Genomic DNA, 26,910 nt, shown 5'->3' with positions numbered 1-26,910 from the left:
TTATCTGCTAGTTGTGCAACCAGCCTGTCAAAGGCGGTTGAAGGGGTATCGACTGACTCTCATTTGGTTGAAAGTCGAGGAAGAATCATTGATTCACAAAACTACACTACACACTGAAAATAGTGTCGAAATTCACAGTCAGGACTTTGCAAGCAGCATGAAAAGAAGTCTTTGCACCGAGGAATCTGATAGTATGGTCCTCGTGAACGAACCATCACCAGTAATAGAAACTGCGAGGGATCAATATTCGAGAGCTGCCATGAGCAATGCATCAAAATCAGACAGATAATCGTCATCAAGCTCATCATCATTGTCGCCCAGCACAGTCGCGAGCCTCATGAGAAGTTGGGCTTGCCCTGCGAGATGTGCTTGAAGTTGTGGATCTTTTTAAAAATGTCGAAAGGTAAACTCAGCTGGGCTGAACTCGCGAACTGAGCCCTGACAGCCACTTAGAATTGAGCAGTCCTAGTAATTAAGTAACTAAGAGTGACAACAAACTGTCTGTCGTTGTTTTGGATTATTTGGATTGTACCTCATTAAGTGGTAGAAACAATATTGATATCAACCTTACAGATCAACGATGACCACGCCGTACACGCCAACATCATTTATCCAGATGACTCCTAGTACACCGGTCACGCCAAGTCCAGCGCCAGTGCCAACACGCGGCCGTGGAACAGGTGCAAAACGCGGCCGCAAGCCTCGCGGTGCACTTCCTAATGCGTCCACCGATACTCGCCCTCCACCACAATCTGGGCCAAGTATATCTACGCCTGCAACGAGATTTACCCCGGCCCAGTGGGCAACTCCTGGAGTCCCTTCAGGTGCCACTGCCACTGCTTCGACCTCTACTGTGACAGTTTCTGCTGTTCAAAACACCACCGCAAATGCTGGTGATGTATCGATGGACAGTGGGGATGATGAACCTGTGGCGACGCAGCCTCTACCCGTTACTGCTGCTGCTTCTTTGACAGATGCGATAATTTCACAGCCTGGGACCGCAGCGAAGCCTGCGGGTGCCCCGGACGAGGACGTAGAGGGTGAAGACGAGCTGTTACCTGCAATGGCGGATGATGACTACTCTGCGCAGTTGTCGTGGCAGAGCGAGAGCAAGGATAATCTGAAGTATCTTGTGGTATCTTGTTTGACAGTACACCCTGCTTATGAAATTGGTCTAGAGTGCTTATGGACAATTTCAGTCCGGCACAGTATGAACGCTTTGAAGCCTATCGACGCCATGCACTACCGAAACAGGCTATACGAAAGGTGCGAGCTCGTGGCAATGATAACAGAATGTTTCAGTCTCACTTGCAACGCTATGGATAGGTTATACAACAAACGACAGGACAGCAAGTTTCTCAGCCCGTTGCGCAAATAGTAGCAGGTGTTGGGAAAGTGTTTGTTGGCGAGATCGTAGAGAAAGGTACGCCTTTGGGTTCACGCACCCTGTCTTGCCTGTTCTCATTTATCTTGTATTTAGCTCGCCAGGTTCAATCACGGCGCAATGATTTTGGCCCCCTCACGCCAGATCATCTTCGTGAAGCGTATCGGATGTATCAAGCAGAAACTGGGCGTGTGGGCAGTGCGCGACCAATGCGGGGGAAGCGTCTATTTGTCAGGTAGTGAGTCAAACTCAGACTTGGCGGTGCTTCCGAGGGGGCACCACTTGTTATTCGAGTGCATACGTCGGTAGACATGCCAATATCTGCTAGGTTTTACAAAGCTACAAGCGCCATCATATGTGACTTTGCTATATAATCATTATCACCTGCATTAATACACAAGTGCAATCACCAAAGTACTGAAGCTTCAAGTACTGATAGATCAAGTGGCTGTATGTGAGTGCCAAGGCTACGAGACCAGCCAAGACGGGTTGGCCGACGCTGTCGGGAATTGAACGCGGCAGTCGCGACGAGAATATGACTTGTCACGTGATGGCAGTAGCTGTGATACACAGCCTCACGTGTAAGTGACTGAAGCTTGTAGCCCTCGTCTATCTACTCCCAGCTCTTTTTTTCGCTCTATCCTACCAATGAAGAAACTTTTTGGACGTGACAAAGTGAAGCAGCAGAAGGTAACTTCGCACAGAGATGTTGATGTTGTTATCGACGATGTGAGTCTTGATCATCTTTAACTTACTTTTGGCAACAATCATCCATGTCATGACTTGGATCATCACTAACCTGAATTTTGATGCATATGTATAGGATGCACTACTCGTACGCCCAAAACGGCCCTCAGAGGACCACCGTGACTGGGAGGTGCTATCTGAGCCCCCTGTCCCTTCTAGTCCGTATCCTCAGTTTGCGGTGCCTCCGATGTCACCGAGCCGCTCCTCTTCACTAGCTTCGATTCCACCTGTAATATTACCCGCACGTTCCAGCAGTCCATATAGCATTACAAGTCACACCACCACCACACCTACGCCCACGCCCACCCCCCAAACCAACTCAAATTCAACCCATACGGTGCGGAGAGACGGACGGAAGATCCAGAAGACACAGCCTGCGCCTGCTGCACTTGGTATATTGAAGTCGCTTGATCCTCATCTGGAGCATGCCCTGCAACAATCACACCCGCACCATGCACACGAAATAATACCAGACGATTATTTTCCAGTCGATCACAGGGACAGGGCAGAGAAGAAGGAGAGGAAGAGCTTTTGGGACGGGATTATCAGGGACAGGGACAGGGACAAAGAGCGCGGACGTGATAAAGAGCGTGAAACTCGTGAGAAGGACAAGGAAAGAGAAAAGGACAAAGAAGGACGAGATCGTCTTTGGCGCGAAGAAGATAATCCCTCAGAGTTGACGCGCATGATTGGTGCGTCACTTTAGCCGATACCGTGTCTTTGCAGGGATTTATACCGGCGTAGGGTACCTTACGGCTACCTCATCCGAGGACTGGTCCCTCGTGCTCGAGGTCTGCGAGCGCGCGTCTGCTACTGAAGCGAATGCCAAGGAGGCTATGAAAGCCCTTCGGAGGGAATTCAAGTGCGTTTTATGTCCAAATCTCGCTTTTTTTTCCATTAACAGGGTATCTGGAATACAGATATGCAGAGCCTAAATCTCAATTATCTGCTGCTAGGGTGAGCACGACCAGATTCGTTTCTTCGTCCTTGATTTCTCATCTTGGAAAACGCATACTCGTTCTTCATCTAATCTGCATTACGCTTTGCACAGTTGTGGGCAATAATGCTCCGCAACGCGTCCGATATTTTTATAACTCAGATCAGCTCCCGTAAATTCATTGACACTCTCGAGGACGTGCTGACAAGTTCAAGAACAAGCCCTGTCGTCAGAGAACGACTAATGGAGGTGCTCGCAGCCGCCGCCTTTATCACTAGCTCACGTACGTGTTCATTGATGTTTACTCCACAATCCCCTTTTTAAATCCGTCTCCATCGGTTCTGAGTGCTGAGCCATACTGTCATCCGAACCTTCGTTCTTTTCGCGATACTAACATGACCTCTTGGTGGCGCTTTACAGGTCCCCACCCCTCGCCTAAATCTGAACCATCGCCTTTCTCGCTTAAAGATCGCGACCGTGATAGGGATAGTTTCCGCGCCCTATGGACGCGATTGAAACCTGCTGACAAGCCTGATGTGGGGATTCCGTTTGACACTGAGGATGCTATGTTTAGCCCCCCCATAGTTCCTACGCGTCCACCAATAGAGGAGGTCAGTGCCCTCTTTGGATTTAGTTTATGACAAGTACCCTGATCGATTTCCTGCTCCATTTTTTGCCCGTTTATCTGGGTAATGTCTTGTTGCAATTAGCGGCCGTCGAAGAAGAATCTCCACCAGCGTGGTGTTATTCCTCCCGAAGAAGACATGAAGCGCTTATTCCAGGAATGCAAAATCGCGAAAGGAAATGCAACTTTCCTTAGCGAGATGCTTGCATACACAAAACCGGAACAGATAGAAGGGAGCCTAATCCCGGTGCGTATGACTTCTCAGCTAACCCTGATCTCCATTTTGTCAGTTTGCTGCATCACCTTTGCATGCCACATCACGGTTTTCATACCATCATCCTGTTAATATCAATCTAACTGATCTACAGGAGTTTTTGGTGAAATGCCGCGCGTCACAAGAACTTATATATACCCAAATTCCATGGGCATCTGCCGGAGCTGAACGGTCACGCAATGATCGAGAAAGGAATGCAGAAGGAAACGGACGAGCGAAATCGCAGGCTGACGTCCAATTTAGTTCTCTGCCAAGTCGAGATTACCATGGCATGGATGCTAAATTTTACAATACAGAGGGAGAGGAACAGACTTTAGAGGAGGAGCTTCTTGGCTCATTGCTTGACGCGAATGAAGCACTTTTCGGGGCGTTGAGAATGTACGATGATGTCGTGAGGCTTGCGGAGGAGCAGGTGGCTGTTGAGATCAGTCGGAGGGATGTGAAGATGGACCGAAGAGTGAGTGTCTTTTCCTGTTGTTGCCTGCACCAGTGATTCTGTCTCCCATGTACTGTCCTATTATTCTGTTTTCCTCCCTCTCCCGCCTGACCAAGACTGATATTTGGTATAGCACGTGGAAAATGAGTACATCAGAGAATCTCATCATGATTATGGAGGCGGCTCCTCACGCACACCGTCACCAACGCCATCACCACCTGCTTCGCCCCACCAACACGATCTACCTCCTGTTGTTCCCTCACAAACCCACCCACTTCCTCGGGTCCCTCCTGCGCTCTCTCCTGGCCATCCGCACTACGGTTCTCTACCACAGTCCATGAGCACACCAACACTTCTCGCACCGCCACCTCCCCCCATGGGCCCTCGTTCTCCTGCATTCCCGTCACGCCCGCCCTCGCCAGATAGGGGTGGCCTGGTGCGTCCGTCAAGAGGGAACTCGCTGGAAAATATGGGTAGTGCTTTGGACCGGTTGCACATAGACGAAAACCATGTGGAAGAAGAAGAGGTTAGATCTCCCATACGACCGAGCGCGAAGGCGCTTGGGAAGAGGAGAGTCGTGGAAGAAGTTGATGATGGTGTGTCATTTTTCTTATTCGATTGATAACGAAGTTTGCTAATACGTTGTCGATATAGAACAACACGACTCAAGTGATTTGTACTACGAGCCAAGGCGTGGATCGGTTGTATTTGACTCGGATGAGGAGGTACGCGGTGGAGATAATGCTAATGTAATGTGGCCTCGAAGACAGCCCACGCAGTATGTATATGACGCGGCTGCTGAGCGCACTGCGCAGCATCTGCGGGAGGGTAGGGTGACTATTGCTGCAAATGGGGTTCATTAGCGTCTTTTGATAATTGTGATACTTTCAATCTGTCACGAGCTTCATTTGAAGTGTGGTTGAAGGAGCTGTCCATTTTATTCCGTTCATTCCATGCCAATTTGTATGTTAGCTTCTGTCATCCAACTTTGTTATTTATGTGTTTTTGAAACTGTTTTCATTGACTTGGCAATATTAACCTGCAGTGTATTATGTCACAATCCTCCAGCATATCAGTCCACAGACGTGTATAGCTGACGACTTTGCGTGAGCATTAGATCACCATCACTGTCAGTGCAAACAACAATTATAATAGACATCAAATCCAGCGTGTATGACCTCCACATCAGCATCTGCACTTGTGCAAGAGCTAGACGACGCACCCGACGTACTCACATGGCTTAACGACACACTCACACCACAAGACAATCATGTTCCACTCGCTTCTCTCGAGTCGCTGTTGGCAGACCTGCTGACCGCCACAGACCTCTCAGCAGTGACGACTTCAGCTGCGCTCGAACGCACAATCGATGAAGTGTCACACAGTGCTCCTCGTCTCACGTATGATCTCCATTTTATGCGTGATGGTGCCCTCTCCCTACACTCTGCTCTTGCCACCGTCACTGCCCGTATCCCAGCTGAAACGGGCACTTCTGCTGCTCTTGACAAGTTGCAAACTCTTGACACTGCAAAACGACGGATGGAAGCTGTGAGGGATGTACTGCGTGAAGCAGAGTCGTGGTCCAGCTTAGAGGCTGAAGTCACTGCATTGCTAGCGGAACGGGCATATGACAAGGCTGCCGAGAGATTGAGCGAGGCTAGCAGAAGTATGCCTGTGTTTGCGGGAACTCCGGAGTATGAGCCTCGTCGTGCGTTGATGGTATCCCTCCAAAACCAACTCGAGGCTGCCCTCAGTTCCGCGTTGGTCGGTGCAATCAACTCGGGCGATACGGCACTTTGCAGGAACTTCTACGGGATATTTTCCAACATACAGAGGGAGAGTGAGTTCAGGAACTATTACTTCGGGTCTCGGAGAGCAGGGCTTGTTGCTTTGTGGCAGAGCGAGGTTTTGGAAGACACGGAACCGTCAGTGCTGCCGGGACAGACGTTCAGCGCCTTCTGGGCAACTTTTTGCGCCAGTTTCCTAGCCGTCCTCAATGCAGAGCGCACGTCTATTCCCGCCATCTTTCCTGATCCTCAGATCACGCTCTCAACATTCATTACTTCCACTTTGTCCATCCTGCAGCCTTCGTGTCCTCAGCGTCTTGCGTCCCTCTTCAACACCACCGGTTCATCTGCTCTCAAGGATGTCATAGCCATCTACAAAACGACAGAGGAGTTCGCGGTGAGCACAAACAAAATTATGGAGAAAATACAGTTCTCTGTTATCCCTGCGGACAGTACTTTGGATGGTCCTTTGCCTCCGAAGCACATCCGCCGCCGGTCCATGCGTATGTCCATGTCCTGGCGATCGAATTCGGCCACGAATTTTTCACGGGCGCAGCAGTCAACACTCAATGATGTACTTGATTGGGACCAAACACTCTTCCAGGCGTTTCTAGACTTTCAAGTCGACTATGGAACACTGGAGCGGCGTATCCTATCTGATGAGCTATCCTTCGCCTCCACACTCACCCCTAACAAGAACTCAGGCACTGACCGAGCTCGCCTTCTTCGCGAGCGCGCGGTCGATGTATTTAGTGCCGCAGAGGAAAGCCTTGTACGCTGCATGTCCTTCACGTATGGATATGCTGCTCCAGGACTCATATCTGCATTGGACTCGTCTCTCGCTTCATTTGTTGACTCCTGGACCCAATCACTGACTGAAAATATTTCTGCCCCCTCGGGTGTCCCAATGGAATCCGGAGATGACCTCGCAGATCTGGATTACTCCCCGCAGGACTGGAGCAATATACAACTCGTCTTGCACCTCCTCGCATCTACACGAGCGGTACTTGATCGACTCAGAACTTTTGAGAGTAAGCTGCGAGCTGCACTCGTGCAGATCGCCACAGCATTCCGACTGGCACAGCACGAAGGCGGGGTGTATACACCTGGTGCAACCAAGGGTGCTGGTTCGCTCCTGGCGCAATCCTCTCTGAATAGCGCAGCTTTGCATGATCTCTTATCATCCACAGAATCCCAACCCCCTGTTCCACTACTCATTACAACGCGGACATCCATTGCGTCCCTTGCCAGAGCCCTTCAGTCCTCCCTCCAGCATACCCTTCTTGCCCCCTTGCATGCACATCTCTCATCCTATGCATCCCTTGCGCTCTGGGCGGTACCGGGTGATCCAAAGTCCATGCGCACAACTGGTGATTTGCACGTGCCTGTCTTTTCGCTTTCCCCTAGCGATATCGTTCAACACGTTGCGGAGGGGCTGTTGAATCTCCCGCGGCTCTTCGAGGTATATGCAGACGATGATGCACTATGCTTCTCGCTAAACACACTCCCGAATGTTGATGAAGCATATCTGAGCGGTCTGAGTGAACACATGCATGCCCAGTCTTCTGAGCTTGGGCACAACCGACGAGCTTCGCTCGTCTTGCCTCCCAAGCCGGTAGTGCTGAGCCCAGAGGCAGTTGCAGCAGCCTGGCTGTCCTCCCTCGGACATTCTATCCTATCCCATCTTACCAGCAGCGTCCTGCCGAAGATCCGTACGCTTTCTGTTGCAGGAGCCGCACAACTCTCATCGGATCTTGGTTATTTGTCGAATATTGTGAGGGCACTCAATGTTGAGTATGAGGAATTGGATAGGTGGAAAGAATATGTTGGGATGAACGACGAGGAAGGAAGTCAGGTGGTTGTGGAGAAATTACCTGGAGATCAGGTGTTAGTGCTAGTAGCGAAGATGAGAGGTTGGACATGATGATGCTGAAGTTTCTTTTGCCTCTTGTCTCAACCAGATGTATGCTTAAGTCTAACTACAGAGATGAAAAATCCAGCTGAAATGACGAAATTACGAGGTGAAAGTGTGAGTATTCGGATCAGTGTCGATCTATGTCACGGACAGGTCAGCGGGAGGATATCGCGGGTCACTACATAACTAGTTTCTCGGGTATGATATTTTCCGTAGCTGAAATTGTGGTAGTAGAGACAACATTATCTGCACGTGAATAGATAGCGCACTTCAAGAAGAAGTTCGTCATGCACTCATCATGATGCATGATTAAATAACTAGTGGTGATATATGGTACAGATCAGCAGGTGCAAAGCAAATAAAAACTATCGTGCATATGGATGGAATGAATGCTGTCCACGACTCGACATTCTCGATGGACCTAGTCCCTGGTTCATTGTCATGCGCCCTGCGTTCGCGTTCGGGGTAACAGCGCCAGTCATGCCCTGCCGCATACGCATCCCCATGTTGTTCATCCCCATTCCTACACCTGCGCCCGCAGCGTTCATCATGCCCATCCCTGGCATTCCCATCCGCATGGCGTTCATACCCATACCACCCATTGGACTTATACCCGCCATCATGTTCATCCCCATACTGCCCATGCCGCCCATGCCACCTACACCGCCCATACCGCCCATGCCATTCATACCTCCCAAGCCTCCCATGCCCATGCCCATCATCATGGGATTCATCATGCCCATGTTCGCTGCTCCCATCATGGGCATTTGACTCATCACACGCTGATAAAGCATGTTGGTGGCTGCGGAGTTAGCCTGTTGTGGGAAAGCCATTGCGGACGTGTTGGGCGTGCGTGATTCGGAGTCGTTGAAATAGGGTTCGCGGTTCCCCTGTTGCATGTTTCGCGCTTGATCGCGCTGGCTTCGGGGTTGAGCAGCTTTCACTTCAATCTGGCGACATGTTGAGAAGAGAATGTGTTCGGTAAACGCATCTACACGTACCTGCTTATCATCCAACATCAACCCGAGTTTTCCCACAAACTCATCAGAATTATTCGAGTCCTCAAAAGTTACAAAGCCAAAGCCTTTGGAACGGCCCGACTCGCGATCGACCATGACTGTCGCGTCGACGACTTTGCCAAACCGCGAGAAAAACTCGCGCATTGTGTCTGCATTGGTGGTGGGAGCGAGACCACCAACAAAGTACCGCGTGTTTCTCAGGTGCTCTTCTCGGGGAATTGCGCGTTTCGGATCGATCTATCGGCTATGTTAGTGGGATTTTTTTTTAAATTGCAAGAGAGATACACTGACAGCTTTTCCGTCCAAAATATGCTCCCGTCCAGTGACAGCATTCACACTTTCCGGTTCTTCGAAAGTTAAGAAAGCGAAGCCCCTTGAGCGTCCATCCGGGTCGCGCATAATGGTACAAGCATCCACCTTAAATGCTCATCAGTATCATAAACCGAGCACAACGTTCATTGACAGCTTTAATCCAAAAATAAATTACCTTGCCAAACTGGGAAAAATAAGTCCTCAGACCGTCTGCTCATAGGAAGGACAACATAGGATAGTAGTCAGTAGATAGAAGTTGATTGTCATTGCATGGGTGTATACCATCTGTAGTGTCCCAGTTAAGGCCGCCAATAAACATTTTGCTATCGGAGGTGACGACCGTAAGTGAGGCAAGGATCCGTAGGTGAGGCATGTAGTAAGAGTAGAGCGTGTCGATGGGTCCAAGGAAGTATCCAGAAAGATATAAGTGATTAGTGACCAATTATAGCAAGTAGCCATGAGAGTATAAAAGACGCATAGGCGATGCGGAGAGTGTAGGTGCAGATAGTAAGCTCGACTGTAAGCAGTAGTAGCAGTGCAGCGGCATGTACTGTAACTGTCAGGCTTCCGTTCGTTCATCTTTCATGAAAGAACGACAAGAATAAACTATCGTGCAAGACATAGCGGAGACTGAGTCTAGAAGTGCTTCGCCAAAGGAGAATACAGGGACAAATAACCATACATATAGCAAGCGTGCACTTACCCTTCATCTTTCATTTCTGAAGGTCGGATAGGCCTGTCAGCATGGCTGTCGGTTGGTCCTTCATGCGTTGCTATTGCCGAAGGCCCACCTTGTGCACTCGGATTTGGTGGAAGGGGCAAAGGTGGTTTCTGGATACGCTCCTGGCTCGGTGTCTGTTGGTATGCAGAGAACTGCTTTGCAACCTGCGCCGAATATGACAAAGCATGGTCGTTTTTTGAAGACTGAGGTTTTGCAGGTAGAGATGACGTCGACGTGGTCATTGCTGAAGTTTCCATTTTTACAAGTTCGGTATTCCTGTCTGCTTGCGGGGGAGCTTCTGTGGTAGGAGATGCCTCGTCATCCAGTGGAACAGTGAACTCGTCATCGTACAGGTCTGTGTAATACAAGTTGTTGCCCTAGAGCTGGTAACATAAAACAATGCTCACCTCCGTAGAGGTCAGAATCTGGATTTTCCTTGGAGCTGGTCATGTTCAGGAATTCGTTAGTGAGTCAAGGGCTTGTCCGTATGAGTGATATTGCTTGTCGTGGTCACTGTCCAAGGTGAAGAATCAAAATACCGAGTCCTGTGTTTCAAATGTAGGATGATGCTCGACCAAACAACCTATAAATAAAGCTTATATTATTAATATAGAAATAAAATGCAGAAAATAATCAGTAATCTGCACATCGATTTCGTCGGAAAATCTAACTGTGGGACTTCAAATTCGTGGCAGGTTGGTCGCGCGCACATCTGCCTCACGCCAGGTTATTGCACGTCTCGTGCACAGTATATATAATGAGACTGGATTGCCGCGTTGGCGATAGTAAGGACAAAGAATTATTGTGGGCAACTGGAGTGCATGCAAGGTTACAACCTCTTATGCGGAAGTGGTTTTGGGCCTTTGGGTATTCACTGCGATTAATGACTCGGAACAAATGGGAGACTGGGATCTCCTCCATAAATGCCTCCTGTCTACAACATGAAATACATAATTCTTTATTCCAATACCGGAACCTAGTCATACTGATGTACACTCAGTACAATGCCTTGATGAAAGTACATGCGCAGATATTGACTGAAAGTGAGAATAGCTGACGTGACAGAAAAATGACAGGACGTGTACGACAATCAGAAGTGAAAGATCTTGACAACAAGTTGTGTGAAAATCGCCCATAGAGAGATGGTCAAAGAAAAAGACATACGTTTACTGATTGGAGACTTTGAAAGATGTAACCTGGAATGCGCATTAATAATTGAAACATTGCAAGGGCGCTACATGATGAACGTACTTGCTCCTCGCCCATCGCAGCAGTGACTGTGACCATGACGACCTCCGCGACTTCATAGCTAGATAAGATGTCCTCACCAAGCTTGCCGTCAGGAAGCTTAACATCATCCTTAGTACCTCCATCAGTGTTCATAAGATTAAGGAAGCCGTCGTCGACACCAATCTACTGCAGGTTTGAGTTATCACAGGAGACATAGGTAAACAGTACACTCACAAGCTGATACTCAGTACGATTCACGTTGGGAACATCCATGTTGTGGGTAGAAGGGGAAATATCTTCCTATTTAAAAAAAGGACGACACAGGGAGCCATAAGCGGTAGCGCTTATGACGGAGTCAATTATTGATACTTTACCATCTTTTTGTCAGTGAAGATCTGTGTAATCGGAATTGAAGCAGCAATTGGTAGGTTTAGTGGAACATAGACGCACGTCAACACCGACGAGATGGACCTTCGCGTGACCGTGTTTCCCGGTCTTAGAGGTAGACATCTCAACGATCTTGCAGGGACGACCTGGAATGAGGTTGTCGGGCCGGCAATGCAGGGGAGATACAGTCTAACACACCTTTTATGACAACGTGACCGTTTTTGCGAAGCGCAGAACATTGCATAGGGAAAGTGAGCGAGGCACCTGCGCTAGCCTAAATGATGATCACCGCAAGATCAGTTGTCTGCTATGATCGCAAAGCATTTCAGATAAAATAAACGGACCTGCTCGAACTGCTGGTTGTGTTGCTCATCGTCAGACATGATGACAGAATAAGAAGAGAAAACAAAAAAATCTATGAACTGGATAAGAGGGAGATGGCGATGAATGAAAGATTTGGCCTGTAGCAAAAAAGCGATATAACTTTCAATCTCCGATGGATGTTTCCCGTTACTCCTCCAGAGTACATAGTCGCGCATAAGCGACAGCGAACGACCATATTTCACTGAAGATTCGAGCTTGCACCAATCTGTGACTCGAGCTTCGTCAGGTACAAGTCAGTTGTATTATATAGCTGCCATGCACCCGTTTGGCGGTACACCGATATGTCCTAGATGCAACAAGGCTGTTTATGCTGCAGAACAGGTGAGCAGCCTCGTTTCATGCTTCGCGAATTCTTATGATATTCGACAGGTGATGGGACCTGGAAGGAAGGTGGGCTGATCAATAGTACTCTGCAATACAAATGTTATTAATCAGCGTAATCAGCTCTATCACAAGGTGAGTTCCCCCACACGCTTCGGTTCATCTGATTTACAACAAGTCCGGTCAGCCTTGCCTGGCCTGCACGACATGTAATAAGAGGTTAGACTCGTTAACGCTTCTTGAACACGATCAAGAGGTGCGTCTTGCCTGTGAGGTTGCTATGCATCGTGTAGCTTACTCTTTTCTACTTAGCCATATTGGTAATCCACAAGACTCTTCGTGTCTTCTGATCATTGACTTGAATTATAGCAAAACATGTCACGTTCGAAACTTCGGCACTCGCGACCTGAGACATGCCAATCTCCCCCATCGCAATGACATGGCCACACCTCCGCCACTTCCTGTATCACCTGTCCGCAACTCATTCCCTGCACCCACATTCATGCGTGGTGAATCAATAGATCTAAGCCAGCGGCAAGGTGCGCGATCACCGGTGCGCGCGCAAAACTCAGGCACAGGACGCTATACGAACGGTGCCATGTCGCTACCGCCCATCCTCAAAGCAAACTCGGTTCTCCCCGCACGGTTTAATCGCTCACCCATTGATCCCATTGCTGAACTTAGCTCTGAAAACATAAATCAAACTGTCAACACAAGCTTACATCACGAGGGGATGAGAGAAGAGACGCCGGCAGAATCCTTGCCACCTCCAGCCCTCACGTTTGCGGGGACAGCTACTAGCACAGTGCGCATCGGCGACATGCCCCGTACTATCCCACTTAGTCCGACAAAATCAGCAAGCAATGGAACTAGTGCTGCGTCTACCCCGAAATTATCTTCTGTAACACTTGCACGCTCAAGTTCATCTCCGATGACGCCGTTACAACCAATTTCCACCGGTACACGCTATGGCGTAGCATTTGGTGGCGGTGGCACTCCTGTAAAGGCCTTTTCTGCGGGCGCAACTCCGATGTGTCCGCGGTGTGGGAAGAATGTTTATTTCGCTGAACAGGTGATTTTTTCCAAGAGGCTGGTGCGAGTTTGACTGATATGCGCGGGATAGATGAAGGCCATAGGAAAGACTTGGCACAAAGGATGTTTAAGGTGCAAGGAGTGTAATGCCCTGTTAGATTCGACTAGATTAACCGAGAAAGACGGAGATCCCCTTTGCCATCGATGCTACTCAAAGGTACGGCTACCGTTTTTGTCTTGTTTTCTACATTTTTATGTGTGCGATGTAGCTGCACGGCCCAGCAGGAAATGGCTATGCTTTGCTCGGCAAGGCTGGTGGTTAGACATGTATGTCGACGATTCGACACCCCTATCACCTGATTGCACGATTAGTACCAAATCTCACTTATGTGAATGGACGCTATGTATTTCCCTTTGCTGTTTTCTTGATTTTGACAAGCTGTTGTTTTCCGACGAGTTACTACTGTACTGCCACTCATTTTCAATTGATAGTGTATCAATACCTTCCACTCTCTCCGCTAGTATCCGCTTTCACATCCATTCGTCCATAGATTGCTCAATGCTGCCAATAGTCAAGCTTGCAGTACTACTACCATATTCATAGATGAGTATGCAACAAATAACTTCATGTATCTTGAGGAATAAGATGAGCTCAAGGAGAAAACATCGAAGAGGGCAAGAAAATCTTCGGTAGACCACTATATAATGTGATAGTCATGGAAGGATCATTCTAAGATCGACGAACTCGTAAAGGATAACTATCTAACAATACTTCACATTCGAAACATGCAGAGGGCAAATCCTATATCTGTCTACTACACATACAAGCTTGCTGTACAACCAAAAACTCAAGTTACAACCAATCAACGTTAATCAACCATCATAACGATCGATTTAGCAAGTCAAATCAATGATGTCGTTCTCTGCCACAATTGTTCTCGTTGATCGACCCTTGGACGTCGACTCAAGGTTAGGGTGTTTGCTTTTGAAATGAGATGAATTATTCCCCTTTTTGACTTTTTCTCTGGCCAGTAGCAGGGGTGCTTTGACAGAAAGTTTTGTGGGTGGTAATGGTACATCGGAATCGCTAGAGATATCAATGACATCGTCAAACTTGTGGATAGATCGCACAAGGGATGGTGAATTCGGGCGCATGATTAAGCCTGACGAACGCGGGGATGTCCGCTGTTGTGTTTTCCTTGGAGATTTGGTTACGGGGAATTGGAGAGATTCGGAGTCGGACGATCTGGTAAGTTTCTTAGAGCAGGTTTGTGAGGACTGCTGGGACGTATGAGGATTCGTGGGATCTATGAAAGGATCCTCAGAAGTATTGATGAAACCTGACATCGGGAAGGGAGCAAGCGCGGTAGCCCGGGGTTCCACAACTGCTTTCTTTTGATGGACCGTCGTCTTATTCAGAGAGGATGAAATAGGGAGAATATCCTTATCTGGGGCGGAAACATCTTTCTTTTTCCTCTCCGTCATACCCGAGATATCGATGATGTCGTCAAGCTTGCGCATCGGCCGTATAGATGATGTTGAACCCATGGGCCTGATTAAACCTGACGAGCGTGAAAATGTTTGTTGCGGAGATTTTCTTGGAGACTTGGTTATGTAGGATTGTGGAGAATCTGAATCGGATGATTTCGTATGTTTCTTGGAACTAGTTTTGGATTGCCGGGACGTATCAGCATGAACAGCATTCTTGGGCTCCAGGAAAGGATCAGCAGCAGCGTTGGTGATTGTGAGGTAGCGAGGAGCAAGCTCGCTGTCCTGTCGTTTCGCCACAGCTGTCTTCTGACGGGTAGGTCTCTTCTTTGTAGGAGCTAGAACAGGGAGGGCATCTCCATCGCTATCTCCCTGGGTAGTGGAAGTAGCCTTCTTCTTTCTATCTGTCTTATTCGACCGCTTGGTCTTTTTCTCCAGCTTTCTGCGCTGGATGTCCTCAAAAGCTTCAACAAGCTCCGGCTCCACGATCTGCACCATACATGCTGGCATCCACACACGAAGGTGACTCTCGGGGTCGGGTGGAGTTTTCTTTTCCTTGCTCTTGCCCTTTTTCTTTCCACCACCACCACTATCCTCATCATCACCTTCGGTGTCATCGAAAGCAGTATCTATTTCGATTGGGGGCCTGATCCCTTGGATGCCATCTCCAGCCAGTTGTACGAGCTGCGCAGGGGCAATCTCAAGACGGTACTCAAGAATTCCATCCGTAGACGCGTGCCGTCGCGAGGAGTGAATCTTGATAATAAGCCTATCTTCTTCTGCTTCGGATGCAGTATCACTGTACTCTTGCTCCTTTTGATTGTCTTTGGATGGAGAGTGAAGCTTCATCGACGAAAAATACTTTGTAATCATCTTCGAGGGTGTTCCCGGCGCAAGTTTGCCTGTTGTTTTGCTCTTTTTAGGGCTCATCGGTAAACCCTTACGCTTCTTCTCTTCCATTTCTATCGCACCACGCCGCAGGATACGTTGAACGGCGCTTGGCCACAAAACTGTGCGAAAACGCTTGATGATCACGTCCTTCACACCCCATTCGAAGTACAGCTCGCAAAGTGCAGCAATTTTACCAATGTCAGGCTCTAGTTCCCAAGTGATGTCTCGCGTAGGTTTACCCTCTGTCTCGCTCGTGATAGGTCTGGTGTAGGATAGTAGAATATCGACATCAGGAAAATCATTAGGAATCTTCTTCGCAAGTGCAGGCTTCTTCGATCCGATGAGGCCGCTCTTGTTCGTACGCAGTTCCTCGCGCACTTCGTCACGCCATGTGTCAAGCCAGCCCTCTAGCTCCTCGCGGCTGAGGGAGTTGGCAGCTTCTAGCAGTCGGTCTCCAAATCCACAACGTGCGAGGGCAGCGGCAATGAGCTTCCCGCATCCTTGAACGCCAGCTTGATGGTAGTCCCCACCGGAAAGGAGGCCGATTAGGATACAGCCTCCTCGCGAGAGACAGATATCATCGTGAGAGAGGATATCAGCGGCGCGATACGTCACGACGTGGTTTCCATCATCACGTCCGTCAGCGTTTTTCACTGGATGCGCACGGTTTCCGGAAAGTGTATTGCTGGGGCTATACGAGAGTCAGCGTTTGACAGTTTGCTCAGGGTGACAGGATTTACTTGCGGATAACCATAGTGGCACCAAATAGAAAGTTGTCGACATCATCGGAGAGGACAGCATCGATGATTCCCATGCGATTCAAATACGCAAGCTCAGCTTCAGCTTCACCAGGAGCCTGTGCATCATAAATCTTCTTTTCGTCATCACTTTTCACGTACACGTACCGTTCTCCATTCGAAACCAAAAGCAACGATGATGTTTTTCATTCCAGTGGTGAGCCAGTGCGCATTGCCGCTCACTTTCTTCCCGCGCTTGACGGAAGGCCTTTTTGGACCATCGAATACGAAAAGTGGGAGGAGAGGCATGCTCATGAGTCTGGTACAGCGAAAGAAGAGTGTACGCAGTTCCGGATTCTCTCCTTCTTTACCGTACGCGGCATGGAAGAACCAAATTGAAGCATCGATGCCTATGCGAAAGCCTCGCCGACCACCAGCATTTGCTTCAAATCCTTGGGTAACAGATAGATGTGTTAATGATTGTGTTTGTCCAGCGGGTCGTAGTATCTATTAGACCGCAACTTAGAGCAAAACTTCGTGTCAACTCATGCAACAAACCTCCCAGAGTCCCGCTACACCCATATCCAATAGATGAAGCAGAAATCACAAGAAAAGGAAAAATGTTGCGAGGCAGCCTCAATTCAGTAAGCCAATTGCAGTAAAGTTGAACATCGCTAGTACTACTAGTTCATCATGCATGCACGTGACCGCGCCAGTCCAACTGGTGAAGCCTTCTTGGGCATTTCGATCCATTGATACACTAATTTATACTACATAGTACTGGGAAATGTTCTTTCTGCGAGAAACTGTGAGAAATTGGATTTTTGAATTTTCAGGGTAGCCGCAAAGTTCATCTGAAAGATGAGTCTGAGTCAATGCTCAGTCATTGAGTTACAAGTTAAGACTCTGCTGAAAGTTGAAGGTAATTTTGAAAATAGGGAGATTACTTGCTCGTCCATGATGTCTTGTGGACCAGTATATATCTCACCTCAACGGCCAACCAGGACCACTACCGTCAGCTTGCAAAACTACGATCTGCATCCGCCGATACTCTGGCCACCAAACATCAGACATGGATGATAATGTGGGGCCACCAGGTCATACCTCCAAGTTGCAGGCCCATAGGACAAAACCTACTGATGCCATACTCCTTATATCACGACTTGGACATGAGCATTGAGGTGGCGAATGCAAAATAGTCCAACAGATGTGCAGAATCTCACGTGTACGATTGACCACCAAATTGACGAAACTTGAAGCTTGACGTGCTGTGAGCAAAGTGAGAAGTAATACAGAGTGCATGAAGTCCCGCCTACAACTATAGATGTGTGATGGTGGGGCCTGGCTTCTATAGCGGCTGCTGAGGCTGATCCTGTAGACAAGGGAGTCAGAAGCCACGACCGTGGCCAACTTGTCCTTCTGTCGTAAGGGGATTTCAACCTTGCGACTGATAGCAATTTCTGAACCGCCACACGACACGTATTCTCTATCCAGTGCGAATTTAGCGTCCGGGATCTGCAAGGCTTGTAACAGTTTCATCAAGGCTTATGGAGGAGAGACAATATTAGTCATTGAAAGGAGACACCACGAGTTGCTTGGGGACGCTTTGGATATCTTCCGAGTCGAGCCTTCTTTAATGTAGCACCATGGAACACCGTTGACAACCTGCTAGAGTTCTTTGACAGAATAAAAGATACTCGGATGTCTGAGAACGTTAGTAAGTGACCTTTATAAAAGGAAGATTTTGGTAGGCAGTGGCCTATACAGGCGCAAATCGGGCACAATGTGCAGGTCACCGCGGGAAGGTCCCGATAGTCGGTTGTAGGGGGCGAGAGTTGAGAGCTAGTAGGTGTAGGGTAGGGAATGAATAGTTAGAGAGCGGAATGGTGACGAGTGGCTGTGGTACATAGAACAAAGCGCAACAGTTGCTTGAGTAGTATATCAACTGCACGCGTCATATTTTGAAGGATACTCAAATAATATACAGGCCTAGGTAGGAGGAATGGCAGAGGGGCTGCCAGTACTTCGTTGATCCAGCCAAGCTTCGCAATTTGGAAAAACTGTAAAGCTGATTTGTCAGCAAGCTCATTTTGAGCGGAGTCCATAAACAACTGGAGACAGGGTTCGGAGATTGATTTACGTCTTGCTCAGCATCCTCCAATTCGTTGCACTCGCCGTCACGCTCTCGAGCCTTTTCCTATTTCCCAGTTTAAAAATGTGGAGGCCTGCTACTCGCGAGGTTACTGGAACGAATGAAGGTCGGTCCGGTTTTGATGATAAAACCTTGAATTATCTAATGAATGTTCTGTCAGTTCCCCTAGGTACCCGTCGTCGGTTTGGACCCGCGCCAGCAGAAGAAACTGCGCGCCCGCAACTTGCCCAGCCGTCTCCCTCTGCCTATCCAAAACAATCCAATCAAGACCAAGACTCGAGGAGGGGGAGGGAGGAGACACCCACCAATTCTCAGGGTAAGTCCATCATTCTTGAACACCGACTTCCCAAGTCGTGCTTCCTTGTAAAGCATTTCTCTATAGCACGTCCTGTGAGATTTGCTGGTGATCCTGGCAGCTTGTCTGTTGCGATTACTGTTACAACCTTACTAATCACTAACTGACTGTGTTACTAACCCTGATACAATGTGCTTTTCACTTACCCACAGCTGACGCTAATGGTGCTCGCAAAAGGCGCAGCCGATGGGGAGAAGCAAAAACAGACATCCCTGGTTTGCCCACTGCCATCTCCGCTGCCGGCGTTTCTCAGGCACAACTGGACAATTATGCAATTCACCTGAGGCTGGAAGAGATTAATCGTAAGCTACGGTTAAATGATTTCATCCCTCCTGAGCGTGAGCGGTAAGTAGACGATACCCTGACGTCTACAAATTCATGTGCTCATTGTGGCATCAGATCACCTTCACCCCCACCCACATATGACGGTCACGGTCGCCGTACTAATACCCGCGAGGTCCGCTATCGCAAAAAGCTTGAAGACGAGCGAATTCGCCTCGTTGATCGTGCTATGAAGAATGACCCCAACTTTCGCCCTCCTGTCGAATACCACCAGCAAAAGCGCTCTCAACGACCATCCGAAAAAGTTTACATTCCTGTCAAGGAATTTCCTGAAATCAATTTCTTTGGTCTTCTTGTCGGTCCTCGTGGCAACAGTTTGAAGAAGATGGAGAGGGAAAGCGGTGCCAAAATCAGTATCCGTGGCAAGGGAAGCGTGAAGGAAGGCAAAGCTCGTCCTGACCAGTACGCTGACGATGCAGAAGAAGATCTTCACTGTCTCGTTCTCGCTGATTCTGAAGAGAAAGTTGCAGCATGCGTGAAGATGATTAACAGGGTCATCGAAACAGTAAGGCGTACAATTTGCGACCATCGATCTTTTACTCATAGTTTTCTAGGCTGCCTCCACTCCAGAGGGTCAGAATGACCACAAGCGCAATCAGCTCCGCGAGCTTGCTGCATTGAATGGTACCCTTCGTGATGACGAAAACCAGATTTGTCAGAATTGTGGTGGTCTCGGCCACCGAAAATACGACTGTCCAGAACAGCGCAACTTCACAGCTAACATCATATGTCGTGTCTGTGGTAGTGCAGGCCACATGGCGCGCGACTGTACCGTCAACAAGGACCCCAACGCTATCGCTATGGGCAGCCCGCCTCCTATGAACAAGGGAGGGTTCGACTCTGAGTATGCTAGCCTGATGGCAGAGCTTGGCGAGAGTGGCAGAGGTACAGGCGGCGATACTGCCAAGAGCTCGTGGGGTGCCCCCAGTGCTGGTCATGATATCACTGCAGGCGGGTCCAATATTCCACCTTGGCGCCGACCAGAGTCCTGGCAATCCAACAATCCTCCACAAAATCAAGGGTACCGCCCACCTCAAGCTTATGGTGGCTACGGCGCTCCTGGGTATGGCGCGCAGTGGGGCCAGCAAAGCTACCCAGGTTACGGATCACAGGATTATGCAGCGAACTACGCCCAGTACTACCAACAGCAATATGCTCAGCAACAGCCCTCTTAGTGACGAGTCTTTGCCCACCGGTAAACTCACCTGATAGCCCCATAATTTCCGCCCACTTGACCAAGATTTGTTTCCGCATTCACTCTCACAGCAGCTCGCTCTTTCCCCATTTTCGGGTGAACCCTGGAGTTCAGGAAACGTACTCACTGCAGCTGACACCCAGCCTTGTTTAGGACCGTTATTGATAGCAGGGTAGTTCTTATTGATTGAATTGATTGTGGCTCCTGTCCCCTTGATGAATTTCATCTTATGAATTTGCAAGCACCATTGTTTGATATGCTTGGACCTACTGCTTCCTGCAAGCTTGAACTCTCGTAAAATTGAGTTACGACGAGAAGGAAGCCTGGGTGATTGGTACAATTAGTCACATTGACTGACTATTTGTTTCCTCCCCGTCGCAAAATTATAGTGAGTGTTGACGTACTTTACAGCATGCAAATCATGGTAGAAGCAGTGGTAAATAATACAAGTAACAGATCTGGCATGTAGAGAGCAACAATCAGCTTAACCAATGAGTGAATTGTAGAGAAGAAGATATGATATTCGATGTAAAATATCCGCCTAGGTAGAATTGCTGCAAAATGCAATAAGGCTAAAATGTAACCGTGAAGTTGCGATAGGCCTCCTGTCCAATTACTTCCTCGATTTCACCCCCAGTCTGCAGGGGTGGCATCTTCTCCTTCTTGAAAGTCATAATCTTTTGGAGTCGAGCACGCCAGTTGGTGATTACCTCAACTTCCTTGGTGTCTCGTTCTGTGCGTTCAAATACAGACGCAAAACAATCCGCCAGTAAGCTGAGTTGCCTGACCAGCAAAGGGAGCTGTTCCGCCGATATGAGCTTGAAATCACCGACAGGTGTAAAGTCACTCATGCCAGGGGCACGTTGGATAGTGACCTTGAAATACTCGTTCTCGTGGATATTATTAGAAAAGGCAGCGATTGCGCCAAGGGAATGGGGTTCGATGACAATATTCACGAATTGGAACTGAGTGGCAAGTGTATCAAACTGATAGGGAATTCCAGAGTCATTCCACACGATTCGGACATAATCATTTCCAATATGTCGTTTTTTATCGACGCAGTAGTTGTCGTGAGGTTTGGATGGCATCATCGTAGCGGTGTGGTAAAGGACTTGACCTATATCATCCCACCATGCATAGGCGTATTCACCGTCTTCGTCCGGGCTCAGGCCACCTGCATAGACGTCGACTTGACCTCGGAGATTGATGAGTCTGCCGATGCCCTCGAGGAACCTTGTATACGCAGGCGACCCATGGGTATTCCGTAAAATATCAAGTTCATGTGTCTGGCCAGGTGCAACGTACATGATTCCCACTTTATGGGTATCAATCACGGGAATCTGATCCAACGACCGGAAGAGAGCTGGAAGTAACGCTGCATCGACCATCCGCTGGCTAGAGGGTTGGTTCCTATCAGGGTAAGGGGAAAGCTGGAGGGTGAAGAAAGCAGGATCAACGGCAACGTATTTTCGACGTTGAGAGGGAGCAGTATTACTCCACACATAGCCAGTGATTGGATCTGGTGCTGGTGGCGCAGTTTTACCATCATCTCCTACGATAACGGTGTTGATCGTGTCCTAGAATGGATGAGTCCATTAGTTTGTGAACAAGAGTTCCGACTTACACTACGAGGACTTGTTTCTAGCGATTGATCAACGCCTGCATCGGGGCGTTCAGGGCGCGGAACATCGCGCTCCATCATCATGCCCGCAGCCACAGAAACCATATCAGGATCGACATCACCGGGCCCAACCAAGGGTATATTTTCTAGCTTGCAGAGGAACCTAGTCAACCCAGAAGGGCGGCGGGATAGGACTTCAATCCAACCAAGGCGAGCCAATGCGCGGATGGTGACGACAGAGTTACCCAAAATCCATGTCTTTTCACTGATAGCAGGGTCCGGGGATGCCAGATTATTTGGGTTCATCACAATCTCACTGAGCATCGAACGAGCAGGTCGTGGATCGGCGCTGGCGTATGCATATCGCGCCAGCCAGTCGAAGCACACCTCGGTGGGTTCGTCAATGTCATCCTTTCCTTCGTTTGCTAGAAGCAACTGGCGAGTGATATATGAAATATGTCGAGGACGATGGGGAAGCTTGACTGCTAAGAACCAAACATATACCACGGAGAATGAAATCATCCGAACATACTGAGACATTGCCCATGAGATTGCAGGCGTTGCACCAGGACGTCGATTGTGATGCTGAAGGTATTGCAGCGCAACACCAAACACCATTTTGAAGTCTTCTTCTCGCAGATTAGCATGCAGCGCGCGGATGGAGCCGACAATGGAGAGGAAGCTGAGGATGTGAACAGCCATGTCTGGATTTGACATGATCTGCGACAGCTTCTCCAGGATTGATGGTAGGGACCTCTTGAGCGAAGGAAGAAGCTCGAAGGCACATAACGTCAAAGCCTGTAGGCAGCAGATGATGGTCGTGGGCTGACTGTCCAACCCTTTTAGAAACACATCAACAATCGCGTGTCGCAACTGCAGGTCGAAGTGCCGCCGATAGCTGACGAGGACAGTGAGTGTGTGAAATGCCAGCCCATGAGCGTCACGAGGTTTGAGACCGAGAGGCCATCGGTCAATACTGGACGCTATTCCGCTGGATGCTAATCCACCGCATCCCAGTCCAGAACAGAGACACGTCAGCAACCTCGCAATCATCTCACGACACTTGGGGCCGCAAAATAGGTGTTTGTTTGCGAGTTGGACGGGAAGATGACAGAGTACATAGGAAAGAATTTCCCAATTTGTCTCTTTCTCTATGACGTCGAAGATGGCGCACAAGTAAGAGTCTATGCGTAGGACACCAATAGACTCGAATACTGGATCATAGGAAAAAATACCCTCGCTTGGATTGTCTGGATCTATCGAAGTGAATGGGAGGGATTCGGGAAATTGCCAGAGGGTCTCCTGCGGTTTTACCTGACCTGTACTGGGCGATGGCGTTGACAACGGTGCTCTCGACCTACTGCGGCTGCCTGCCGACTGGTTTGGCCTGAGCCCCCTCCCACGAGATGCTCGTCTCCCATCACGCTCTTGAGTACCTCGATGCTGCGGTTTGCGCACATGAGAATCATCATTGTTCAAGTCACCAGAACTAGTCTTCTCATCCTCTGACTGCTGCACCTGTCCAAAAAGCGATGGCTCTGGTATGCGGCCAATTAGCGATGCCAAGGTCATGATATTGCCATCCGGATCATGATGGGCATCAACGAAATAAAGGCGGTGGTCCCTATCGGCACGGATTCGCATGGTGAACTGGAGAACAGTGAGACGAGCGCGGGGTGATTTTGCCTGACCAATGAGCTGAACCAAAGTATCAAATACCTGGCCTGCTAATATGACGTTACGCTGAAGTAGTGCATGAGGAGTGAAGGCGAGTTGGCTGAATATCGAAACCAACGACACTACTGCCACAGCTGCACGAGGCAATACTGGCTCTGATACAGGGGATGCGACCAATGGAGGGCGGGCACTCTCATGTTCTTGAGAGTGTTGGGACTGAGAGCGAGAACCCGCAAGGGATGACAGAATTGACATGACAGAGGGCATAGTCGAATCTCTGTCTCTCACATTTCCGCTGCGCTGCTCTGACTGCTTCCTTGAGAGCATAGGAGTTACAGCAGCAGAAGCACTGTTGGAGGAAAATGCAGGTGACACTGGTGTGTCAGAAGCGTGGGCACATCCGGTGTCATCGTCATCCTCTTGGACTCCTCCTTCGACGGCAACAGCTGTCAAAAGGTCTATAAATTCCCGTATAGGTGGGAAGAGAGCCGGAGCGTCGGACTCTGAAGATGGGGTCACCAATGCTGATGCAGTATGTGCCTCTACTGCACGAAGAACTACTTCATCGCCCAATATTCTCCATGCCACGCTGCTGTCGAATGTCAGGTCTTCCTGCGGGTTGTCTGCCTGTACCCGACAAAAATCGAAGACTAGGTCTGCCAGGGCCTTTCTGTAGCTATGCATATCCTTGAGAGAGTCGTAGACGGATCGTAATGCCTTCATAATTTCCAACCGTGTTAGCGCTCGGGTAGGAGCAAATAAAGTGGGATTTGAAAGAATGTCCTCCCAGCTCTTCAACCAATCCGGTGATGCAGGTGACAGATCATGTTGTTCAAACATCATGCTTGGGAGTTTAGCGGTGTCTACATCGGTAAGATGGTCCGCAATAAAGAAGAGCGTGGTAGACAGCAAAGGAATCATATAGGTTGAATGATCTCGAGCCAACAAGGATGAAAGCGTGCGTAAGAATGGCGTAGGGGCTTCGGTAGGCTGGTCTAGCGGTAGGATCAGAGGCGCTCCATCCGTGGTCCTACGAAATTAGTTTAAATGTAGGTGCATGCCCGTAAGACGAGCAACACACCTGATGGGACGAACAAAATTGGCAAGTTGACGAAGAGTTGCTCCTGCAACGCACGCCTCTTCATCGTCCATATCAACCCCATCCTCCCTCTCATCAAACTCCTGAAAGATATCTCTCATGGTGCATGCCGCTTCGTCCATTATCTTGTCCTTCTCCATGTCATAATCCTCCCCATTATCTGCTGGCGTAAATTTGACCCAAGCTTCAACCGACTTGCAGAGCAATCTTCCGAGCCTTGTATGGTCCCATCCAGATATGTCATCCTTTGACCATGCCCTCTCCATAAGATCTTTCTCAAGATCCTTGTTTCCGGGAACGCCTGCAGTGGGATATGAGACGGAAGTCAGTCTGCAAATGTATGCGCGAGCCATTTTTGTGCATAGTCCTTGGCGGATGATGTTTCTCAGTGTTCTGTGCGCACCGAGAGCGATGATGGGAGCGATATGAAAGTCCTTCCCAACGTCGGTAGGAGGAAGAAGGTGTCGTTTGAGTATTGCCATGCACGAACTACCGTATGGACCGGAAAACAATACGTTCAGAGTTTTTTGAATCCTGTCCTCTAAGCTAGCTGGCGCATGAGTGCGACCTGTCATTATGGATACACGGGGTAATGGTGAAGCAAAGAAGGCCTGTGCGCGTAAGAGGACAGGAAGAATGAGCGTTAAGAATTTTGGTGCAAGCGCTTTGAGCTGCGAACTGAGGTGGTCTAGATAGATGACGACCATCAACTCTGCTGGGTGTTTTCGAGAAAGCAAACTTGGGGCCGAGATGGAACGGATTGATATGGATGATGGATGACGTCTGTGAACCCCAACGGTCGTTTTTACGCCGACAGGTTGATCAGTGTGAGCGGCAAGAGGCGGTGAGGGTACGGGATCTGCAGCAGGACACAGGGGAGGTACTGTCAACGCCCGACCAAGAAGACCAGCATAGAACTGAAGGACACTAGCGAGGTCACCTTCAGATACACGAGCCGCGGATTCCGGCTGCTCCAATACAGAAGATAGGAAGGTAGCTAAAAGCTCAACGTGTCGTTCTCGTTCTGCACGGTCAATAGAATCTGGGGCATCACCCGACATGTAAGCATCAAAGGCGCCTTCTGTCCATGTCCTGAGCAAGCTAAGTAATGGTATTTCGATACCGATGACTTCTGTTCCCCCTCTTGTAAGAGCCCGTAGAGCCCGTAGCCGAGGTTCCCCTACATCGGCAGCCCAGACGGTATGCAAGAATAGAGAGAAATACTGAAGAATATCTGCTGTACCCAGGTGGCCGTCAAATCTCTCCCAGAACGTTGCCATGATTTCATACCCTGCCGCCTGCAGTGAGGAAGGCGAATCGTGACCGCAGAGTGCAGCCCATACTGGGTTTAACACGGATGGTCGAGGCAGCGGTGATTGTGATGCTATTAGAGCAGCCAAGGAACGTGCATGTGTGAGACTTGGAACTGCAGGAGGAGTCAGCGCCTCAACGAGGGCATCGAAGGTCAACGGCTGTGTCTGAGGTTGGACGGTAGAAGATATGGTGTCGGCTTTGCGCCGCCACGCAAACGGGGCAAAGGTTGTCGTGTTTGACCTTTGTCTGAACCGGGTGTTGGCATCTGTATCCTGTTGCTGACGAGACATGTGCCGTATTGTACGATGATACTTTATGTGCTTCAACTAAGCCAATCTGCAGAATGTGTGATGCTTTGACATAACGTACTTTATACCCCAGATCCGAATCAAATCTGGGTATTTCTAGGCAGTAGATTTCGTAGAGCTCGTCTCTACGAGAGCCTGAAAGCGATGATTTTTATCGTAGGCCGCTGATGAGACTGCAAATCTGCCTAGTGGTGTGCACTGTGGAGAGACAAATTATCAT

At 49.0% G+C, this 26,910-nt stretch overlaps 9 protein-coding genes across 9 annotated transcripts; 5 read left to right on the top strand and 4 right to left on the bottom strand.

The window, feature by feature from the left end:
- Window positions 1-575: 575 nt before the first annotated feature.
- EDB93DRAFT_1156075 (TAFII28-domain-containing protein) lies at window positions 576-1,798 on the top strand. The gene is made up of 4 exons (XM_041449882.1): window positions 576-1,125; window positions 1,179-1,266; window positions 1,327-1,423; window positions 1,481-1,798. Exons 1-4 carry the CDS (start codon window positions 581-583, stop codon window positions 1,621-1,623), a joined length of 873 nt encoding a protein of 290 aa, XP_041306046.1. The 5' UTR covers window positions 576-580; the 3' UTR covers window positions 1,624-1,798.
- Window positions 1,799-1,872: 74 nt separating this feature from the next.
- EDB93DRAFT_1156072 (uncharacterized protein) lies at window positions 1,873-5,466 on the top strand. Its single transcript, XM_041449881.1, has 10 exons — window positions 1,873-2,113; window positions 2,208-2,823; window positions 2,876-2,993; window positions 3,052-3,088; window positions 3,183-3,351; window positions 3,489-3,679; window positions 3,779-3,940; window positions 4,062-4,424; window positions 4,537-4,999; window positions 5,058-5,466. The coding sequence occupies exons 1-10, from the start codon at window positions 2,033-2,035 to the stop codon at window positions 5,264-5,266; spliced, it is 2,409 nt and encodes an 802-aa protein (XP_041306045.1). The 5' UTR covers window positions 1,873-2,032; the 3' UTR covers window positions 5,267-5,466.
- On the top strand, window positions 5,467-8,205 carry EDB93DRAFT_1156070 (Golgi complex component 7-domain-containing protein). The gene has a single exon (XM_041449880.1). The coding sequence runs from the start codon at window positions 5,577-5,579 to the stop codon at window positions 8,112-8,114; it is 2,538 nt and encodes an 845-aa protein (XP_041306044.1). The 5' UTR covers window positions 5,467-5,576; the 3' UTR covers window positions 8,115-8,205.
- On the bottom strand, window positions 8,206-10,737 carry EDB93DRAFT_1156063 (hnRNP A1-gamma isoform). Its single transcript, XM_041449879.1, has 7 exons — window positions 10,565-10,737; window positions 10,140-10,512; window positions 9,719-9,759; window positions 9,612-9,646; window positions 9,416-9,541; window positions 9,107-9,361; window positions 8,206-9,055 (listed from the first exon to the last, which is right to left on the bottom strand). Exons 1-7 carry the CDS (start codon window positions 10,605-10,607, stop codon window positions 8,471-8,473), a joined length of 1,458 nt encoding a protein of 485 aa, XP_041306043.1. The 5' UTR covers window positions 10,608-10,737; the 3' UTR covers window positions 8,206-8,470.
- A 305-nt stretch (window positions 10,738-11,042) lies between these two features.
- Window positions 11,043-12,236, bottom strand: EDB93DRAFT_1228886 (putative HYP2-translation initiation factor eIF5A.1). Its single transcript, XM_041451263.1, has 7 exons — window positions 12,119-12,236; window positions 11,973-12,048; window positions 11,838-11,920; window positions 11,762-11,782; window positions 11,622-11,687; window positions 11,409-11,570; window positions 11,043-11,353 (listed from the first exon to the last, which is right to left on the bottom strand). The coding sequence occupies exons 1-7, from the start codon at window positions 12,155-12,157 to the stop codon at window positions 11,324-11,326; spliced, it is 477 nt and encodes a 158-aa protein (XP_041306042.1). The 5' UTR covers window positions 12,158-12,236; the 3' UTR covers window positions 11,043-11,323.
- On the top strand, window positions 12,214-14,095 carry EDB93DRAFT_587023 (uncharacterized protein). Its single transcript, XM_041456785.1, has 7 exons — window positions 12,214-12,548; window positions 12,603-12,614; window positions 12,667-12,735; window positions 12,792-12,799; window positions 12,849-13,551; window positions 13,603-13,728; window positions 13,781-14,095. Exons 1-7 carry the CDS (start codon window positions 12,414-12,416, stop codon window positions 13,832-13,834), a joined length of 1,107 nt encoding a protein of 368 aa, XP_041306041.1. The 5' UTR covers window positions 12,214-12,413; the 3' UTR covers window positions 13,835-14,095.
- Window positions 14,096-14,186: 91 nt separating this feature from the next.
- EDB93DRAFT_586831 (uncharacterized protein) lies at window positions 14,187-17,272 on the bottom strand. Its single transcript, XM_041456784.1, has 4 exons — window positions 17,186-17,272; window positions 16,796-17,134; window positions 16,631-16,746; window positions 14,187-16,581 (listed from the first exon to the last, which is right to left on the bottom strand). Exons 1-4 carry the CDS (start codon window positions 17,207-17,209, stop codon window positions 14,406-14,408), a joined length of 2,655 nt encoding a protein of 884 aa, XP_041306040.1. The 5' UTR covers window positions 17,210-17,272; the 3' UTR covers window positions 14,187-14,405.
- Window positions 17,273-18,775: 1,503 nt separating this feature from the next.
- On the top strand, window positions 18,776-20,919 carry EDB93DRAFT_1156044 (uncharacterized protein). The gene is made up of 5 exons (XM_041449878.1): window positions 18,776-18,885; window positions 18,940-19,095; window positions 19,287-19,479; window positions 19,534-19,981; window positions 20,031-20,919. The coding sequence occupies exons 1-5, from the start codon at window positions 18,843-18,845 to the stop codon at window positions 20,649-20,651; spliced, it is 1,461 nt and encodes a 486-aa protein (XP_041306039.1). The 5' UTR covers window positions 18,776-18,842; the 3' UTR covers window positions 20,652-20,919.
- Window position 20,920: 1 nt separating this feature from the next.
- Window positions 20,921-26,897, bottom strand: EDB93DRAFT_1228879 (uncharacterized protein). The gene is made up of 4 exons (XM_041451262.1): window positions 26,752-26,897; window positions 25,051-26,693; window positions 22,296-24,999; window positions 20,921-22,248 (listed from the first exon to the last, which is right to left on the bottom strand). The coding sequence occupies exons 2-4, from the start codon at window positions 26,670-26,672 to the stop codon at window positions 21,244-21,246; spliced, it is 5,331 nt and encodes a 1,776-aa protein (XP_041306038.1). The 5' UTR covers window positions 26,673-26,693; window positions 26,752-26,897; the 3' UTR covers window positions 20,921-21,243.
- Window positions 26,898-26,910: the final 13 nt, after the last annotated feature.

Source organism: Suillus bovinus (assembly GCF_016758785.1).
Source record: "Suillus bovinus strain UH-Sbo-P2 chromosome Unknown EDB93scaffold_42, whole genome shotgun sequence".
Lineage (NCBI taxonomy): Eukaryota > Fungi > Basidiomycota > Agaricomycetes > Boletales > Suillaceae > Suillus > Suillus bovinus.
Note: the sequence above shows the minus strand (reverse complement) of the source record. Positions and strands in the feature narration are given on the sequence as shown.

Coding starts and splice junctions, on each gene's coding strand:
- EDB93DRAFT_1156044 (XM_041449878.1), top strand. CDS start 18,843: ATGTGGAGGCCTGCTACTCGCGAGGTTACTGGAACGAATGAAG. Junction 19,480..19,533: donor ATCCCTCCTGAGCGTGAGCG/GTAAGTAGACGA, acceptor TTGTGGCATCAG/ATCACCTTCACCCCCACCCA. Junction 19,982..20,030: donor TTAACAGGGTCATCGAAACA/GTAAGGCGTACA, acceptor ATAGTTTTCTAG/GCTGCCTCCACTCCAGAGGG.
- EDB93DRAFT_1156063 (XM_041449879.1), bottom strand. CDS start 10,607: ATGACCAGCTCCAAGGAAAATCCAGATTCTGACCTCTACGGAG. Junction 10,513..10,564: donor AGATTCTGACCTCTACGGAG/GTGAGCATTGTT, acceptor TGTATTACACAG/ACCTGTACGATGACGAGTTC. Junction 9,362..9,415: donor ATATTTTGGACGGAAAAGCT/GTCAGTGTATCT, acceptor CATAGCCGATAG/ATCGATCCGAAACGCGCAAT.
- EDB93DRAFT_1228879 (XM_041451262.1), bottom strand. CDS start 26,672: ATGTCTCGTCAGCAACAGGATACAGATGCCAACACCCGGTTCAGACAA. Junction 25,000..25,050: donor AATTTTGTTCGTCCCATCAG/GTGTGTTGCTCG, acceptor CTAATTTCGTAG/GACCACGGATGGAGCGCCTC. Junction 22,249..22,295: donor TAGAAACAAGTCCTCGTAGT/GTAAGTCGGAAC, acceptor CATCCATTCTAG/GACACGATCAACACCGTTAT.
- EDB93DRAFT_1228886 (XM_041451263.1), bottom strand. CDS start 12,157: ATGTCTGACGATGAGCAACACAACCAGCAGTTCGAGCAG. Junction 11,783..11,837: donor TCCATCTCGTCGGTGTTGAC/GTGCGTCTATGT, acceptor CCGATTACACAG/ATCTTCACTGACAAAAAGAT. Junction 11,571..11,621: donor ATCGTACTGAGTATCAGCTT/GTGAGTGTACTG, acceptor AACCTGCAGTAG/ATTGGTGTCGACGACGGCTT.
- EDB93DRAFT_587023 (XM_041456785.1), top strand. CDS start 12,414: ATGCACCCGTTTGGCGGTACACCGATATGTCCTAGATGCAACAAGGCT. Junction 13,552..13,602: donor ATGTTTATTTCGCTGAACAG/GTGATTTTTTCC, acceptor TGCGCGGGATAG/ATGAAGGCCATAGGAAAGAC. Junction 13,729..13,780: donor GCCATCGATGCTACTCAAAG/GTACGGCTACCG, acceptor TGTGCGATGTAG/CTGCACGGCCCAGCAGGAAA.
- EDB93DRAFT_1156072 (XM_041449881.1), top strand. CDS start 2,033: ATGAAGAAACTTTTTGGACGTGACAAAGTGAAGCAGCAGAAGGTAACT. Junction 2,114..2,207: donor TTGATGTTGTTATCGACGAT/GTGAGTCTTGAT, acceptor GCATATGTATAG/GATGCACTACTCGTACGCCC. Junction 5,000..5,057: donor CGTGGAAGAAGTTGATGATG/GTGTGTCATTTT, acceptor TTGTCGATATAG/AACAACACGACTCAAGTGAT.
- EDB93DRAFT_1156075 (XM_041449882.1), top strand. CDS start 581: ATGACCACGCCGTACACGCCAACATCATTTATCCAGATGACTCCTAGT. Junction 1,126..1,178: donor GAGAGCAAGGATAATCTGAA/GTATCTTGTGGT, acceptor AAATTGGTCTAG/AGTGCTTATGGACAATTTCA. Junction 1,424..1,480: donor TGGCGAGATCGTAGAGAAAG/GTACGCCTTTGG, acceptor TCTTGTATTTAG/CTCGCCAGGTTCAATCACGG.
- EDB93DRAFT_1156070 (XM_041449880.1), top strand. CDS start 5,577: ATGACCTCCACATCAGCATCTGCACTTGTGCAAGAGCTAGACGACGCA.
- EDB93DRAFT_586831 (XM_041456784.1), bottom strand. CDS start 17,209: ATGGGTGTAGCGGGACTCTGGGAG. Junction 17,135..17,185: donor GTGTAGCGGGACTCTGGGAG/GTTTGTTGCATG, acceptor GCGGTCTAATAG/ATACTACGACCCGCTGGACA. Junction 16,582..16,630: donor GCCACTATGGTTATCCGCAA/GTAAATCCTGTC, acceptor ACTCTCGTATAG/CCCCAGCAATACACTTTCCG.